The 3,700-nt window shown below is 32.4% G+C and overlaps 1 protein-coding gene across 1 annotated transcript; it reads left to right on the forward strand.

The window, feature by feature from the left end:
- Positions 1–2,174: 2,174 nt before the first annotated feature.
- Positions 2,175–3,065, forward strand: LOC139850066 (RING-H2 finger protein ATL29-like). Its single transcript, XM_071839661.1, has one exon. It carries the CDS (start codon positions 2,175–2,177, stop codon positions 3,063–3,065), a length of 891 nt encoding a protein of 296 aa, XP_071695762.1.
- The last annotated feature ends 635 nt before the right edge of the window (positions 3,066–3,700 follow it).

Consider the following 3,700-nt stretch of genomic DNA (forward strand, 5'->3'; position numbering starts at 1 on the left):
AATTGCCCAGCAAGAAATACTCACCCTATTTTCTTCTCTCGGCTTCAACATTAACGGTCTCCCAGTACGATTATACTTCAGGCAAGTGTCAAGTCCGGCGCTGCTTCGAACCGGTGTACCCTGGGAACAGACGTCGAATCTGTTTAAGGGAATTGTGTCAAACACAAGCCCGGTTCAACCTTCAATTCGGTTAGATCGTTCTATCCTTTTGTTCTTATTATTACGTTTGTGATAATATGTATAATTGTTTCAGTTTCGTAACTATATTCCTACAGTAATTATGTAATTTCAAGGATTTCGTGGTATGTACATCGATTCCCTATTCTAGCTGCTTCGTAGATAGGTGTGTTAAATCATATGTCATTATTTAGCACCGTTCAGAAAAATTAATATGTCACAGTTTACCGCCGTCCAAAATTTAATATTTTAATGTTAAAAAAAGCTAGTTTTATATTTGTGTTAATACGGATTTAAAAAAAAGTAATTATATAAGATTATTGAAGCAAAATCAATAAAAAAAATGAGTTTTTTGTGTTAAAATTTTGTACTCCATGATTATATTAGTTTAGTATTTTGACTTGAAATTGATAGTTTTTAAAGCCTCTCTATTTACTTATTTAGTGATCAGTTTTCTATTAAAAAAAAAACCACCAAAGGAAAAAGTCTTGCAATATGCATTTTTAATTTCTAATAAATAAATTTCTTTCTATTGATATTTTTTGAAATTTATTTTAATTAAGTATATAAATATAAATTTCTTAAATAAGAAAAGTTTTTATTCGGAAAAACACTTTTTTTAATTTTTAGTCAATGTTGTTCACTTTAATAAGAGCATTCCCAACAATGACACCATTCTTCATATTAATACACTGTCATGTCAGCGCCACATCATCATTTTTTTCATATTTCCTTCTCATCACTAACCCATCACAATTCACTCCCAACCATGACATACCATTATTTGAACCTACCTCTATTATTTTAATATTAAACTTATATTATTAATATCTATATATTATATTCTATACAGATTATTATTTTTATTTATTATTTATTATTTATATTTTATATATATATATATATATATATATTATTATATATTACATATTATTAAAAAAAAAAACATTCAAGACATACGGAGTATAGTATTATTATTTATTATTAATTACAGTATATTATACAGTACTATTATCTACTAAATTAAGTGGTGGGTCCCACAAACAAATATATTAATATTATCATCTTATTTCTTCTTCGATGCACCATCAGATCTAGAAAATCTCCATTGCAAACCACCATAATCTTCTACAAAACATAAATTCCATATTCTTCTGCAAAGATAGAATCCACAAAAAAAAAAAAAAAAAAAAACATAATAAAAAGCTTAAAAACAGGTTAAAGTCTCGCGAATGATTATGCCAACTTTTCACAAAATGGAGTACGAGTACATATTAGCGGTGGTTTAGCGATACACTCCCATCGGGTGCATAGGATTGGCTAGGAATTGACTAGAAATTGGCATGTGATTAACATATCGATGGGAATGCTCTAATACTCATATTGATCTTAATGGGCCAATTTGTTTGCTGCCCTCGAAGCTGAAAAAGGGCTGGATCACTTATTTTGTTGAACAACTTGAAGTGGGCTTAAAATAAGTCTTCGACCAAGCCTTCTCAATAAACATTTGTTAGTGCATCTGTCTATGTGTATGGTATTGTTTTCTTAGTCCAATTAAAAGGAGCAAATTGATATTACAACATTGTTTTTCGCATTTAACATGTTAAATTCTTCGTATTCGTCATTGTCATTTAAATGTAAAAATATATCATTTGAAAAAATGATTATATAATATTAATTATATTTATATTTACAGGTCTATCAAAAGTCCACTGTGCAGTTATAATGTTGACTTTTATAAGCTTCATCTGTTAAGAAGTCAAAAGATGGGAACATTTTGACCTCAGGATATGTTAATGGTTGCGAAATTTGCTTCACAAAACATATTTCAAATAACTCGTTCAAATATGTACTCCAAACCATATATGGAAAACCAACATATTATCCAAAATATCATCACATTCTACGATCCGCTGCTATTTCTTCTTTTTACCTCCCCTAAAAGGCCGGAAATATTCATCTCCGGCCGAGTTTCTAACCAACCTGGCCTTCGGGAAATGTCGACAAACCCCACGCATGCCCCGGCCCCACCAACAGTAACTTACAACTCTCCACCTATTACCGTCATTTTAACAATCATTCTCCTTCTTTTCTTCTTTATCGGATTTTGTTCCATTTATTTTTGTAGGTGTTTCATGCACAATTTATTTTATACGTGGCATCAACGACATAACCCCTCTACGGCCGACCATGCGGGCCCTAGAGGGGAACGTGCCCACGCTGGGCTAGACCCTTTGATCATAAGTAGTTTCCCTACGTTCACATACTCGAGTGTTAAAGAATATAGACGTGAGAATTATGGATTAGAATGTGCTATATGTTTGTGCGAATTCAAGGATGAAAATGTTCTTCGGCTTTTAACAAAATGTTACCATGTATTTCATCAAGATTGTATTGATTTATGGTTAGGGTCACATAAATCATGCCCGTGTTGTCGGTGTAGTCTTGACACGCCTATTAGTTCCCCCGAAAAGTCTCCAATTTCGGCAAATGATACTTCTGTACACGTGGATCATGAAAGCGATTCTAATGTAGATTCTATCGCTATAGATATTAACGAAGATAAACCCGAAAGTAAAGAGGAAAAACATGTGGTTGTTGAAGTCGATCATGATAAAGGAGATGACATGACAAAAGAAGGATTTAAAAGGTCAAAATCGACCGGGCATTCAATTGTTAACCACTCAAAAGGATGTGAAAACCACGATAAGTTTATGTTACGACTGCCACATGATGTGCAAGCGAAACTCGTTCCAAGACATAATTGGACAAGAAGTTGCACTGAATTCGGAGAATACAAAAGCAAAACATCGTCTAGTATTAATGCTGGATTTGGTGAAGTAGTAACTCTAGATAGAGATGTGCATGGACATAAAAACCTAACATAAGTTACTTAACCAACATCTATTAGTTATTTTTGTTTGTGTTTAGGACATGTTAGATCTTACGTTACAAGCATCCAAAATGTTCATATAAGCAACTATGCGTATGCATTGTAAATTCGGTAGGAAATTTAATGGAATACTTAGATGTAGATGATTTCATTACGCTTAAATCTTTCGCGCAAGTTCGTGTTATTCGGAAGTTGATGCTTAGTAGTATAGTACTAACCCGTAACAATGAGCTAAAATATATACCTCACTCATAAAGATAGAGCATTTGATGAGTGATTATATCATGTTGTTCTATCACATTTCATAATTTTGGATCGTTGTTTGGTTTTAACTTTTATAATTTGTAGCGTACACTAAGACAAATTAAGGATCGAATATGTAACAGATTGATAGTTTCTAGTGACTGCAAAAATCAGAGAATATGAAGAGTAGTCACTTCATCTTTTCAATCGGTAGTGCCAATCCAAGTAACATGCACGAATACGTTGCAACGTGTTAAGTAACACGGAATAAAATTAAGGCCCCGTTTACTTCACATAACGATTTTTAATGGGATGAAATATATTAAAGAAACTGGGATTTGATGGAATTAGATTTAGATGAATTCCATGAAATGTGATGGACATGCA

Source organism: Rutidosis leptorrhynchoides, chromosome 5 (assembly GCF_046630445.1).
Source record: "Rutidosis leptorrhynchoides isolate AG116_Rl617_1_P2 chromosome 5, CSIRO_AGI_Rlap_v1, whole genome shotgun sequence".
Taxonomy (NCBI): Eukaryota; Viridiplantae; Streptophyta; class Magnoliopsida; order Asterales; family Asteraceae; genus Rutidosis; species Rutidosis leptorrhynchoides.

Excerpts from the sequence above, each read along its gene's own strand:
- LOC139850066 (XM_071839661.1), top strand. The coding sequence starts at position 2,175 with ATGTCGACAAACCCCACGCATGCCCCGGCCCCACCAACAGTAACTTAC.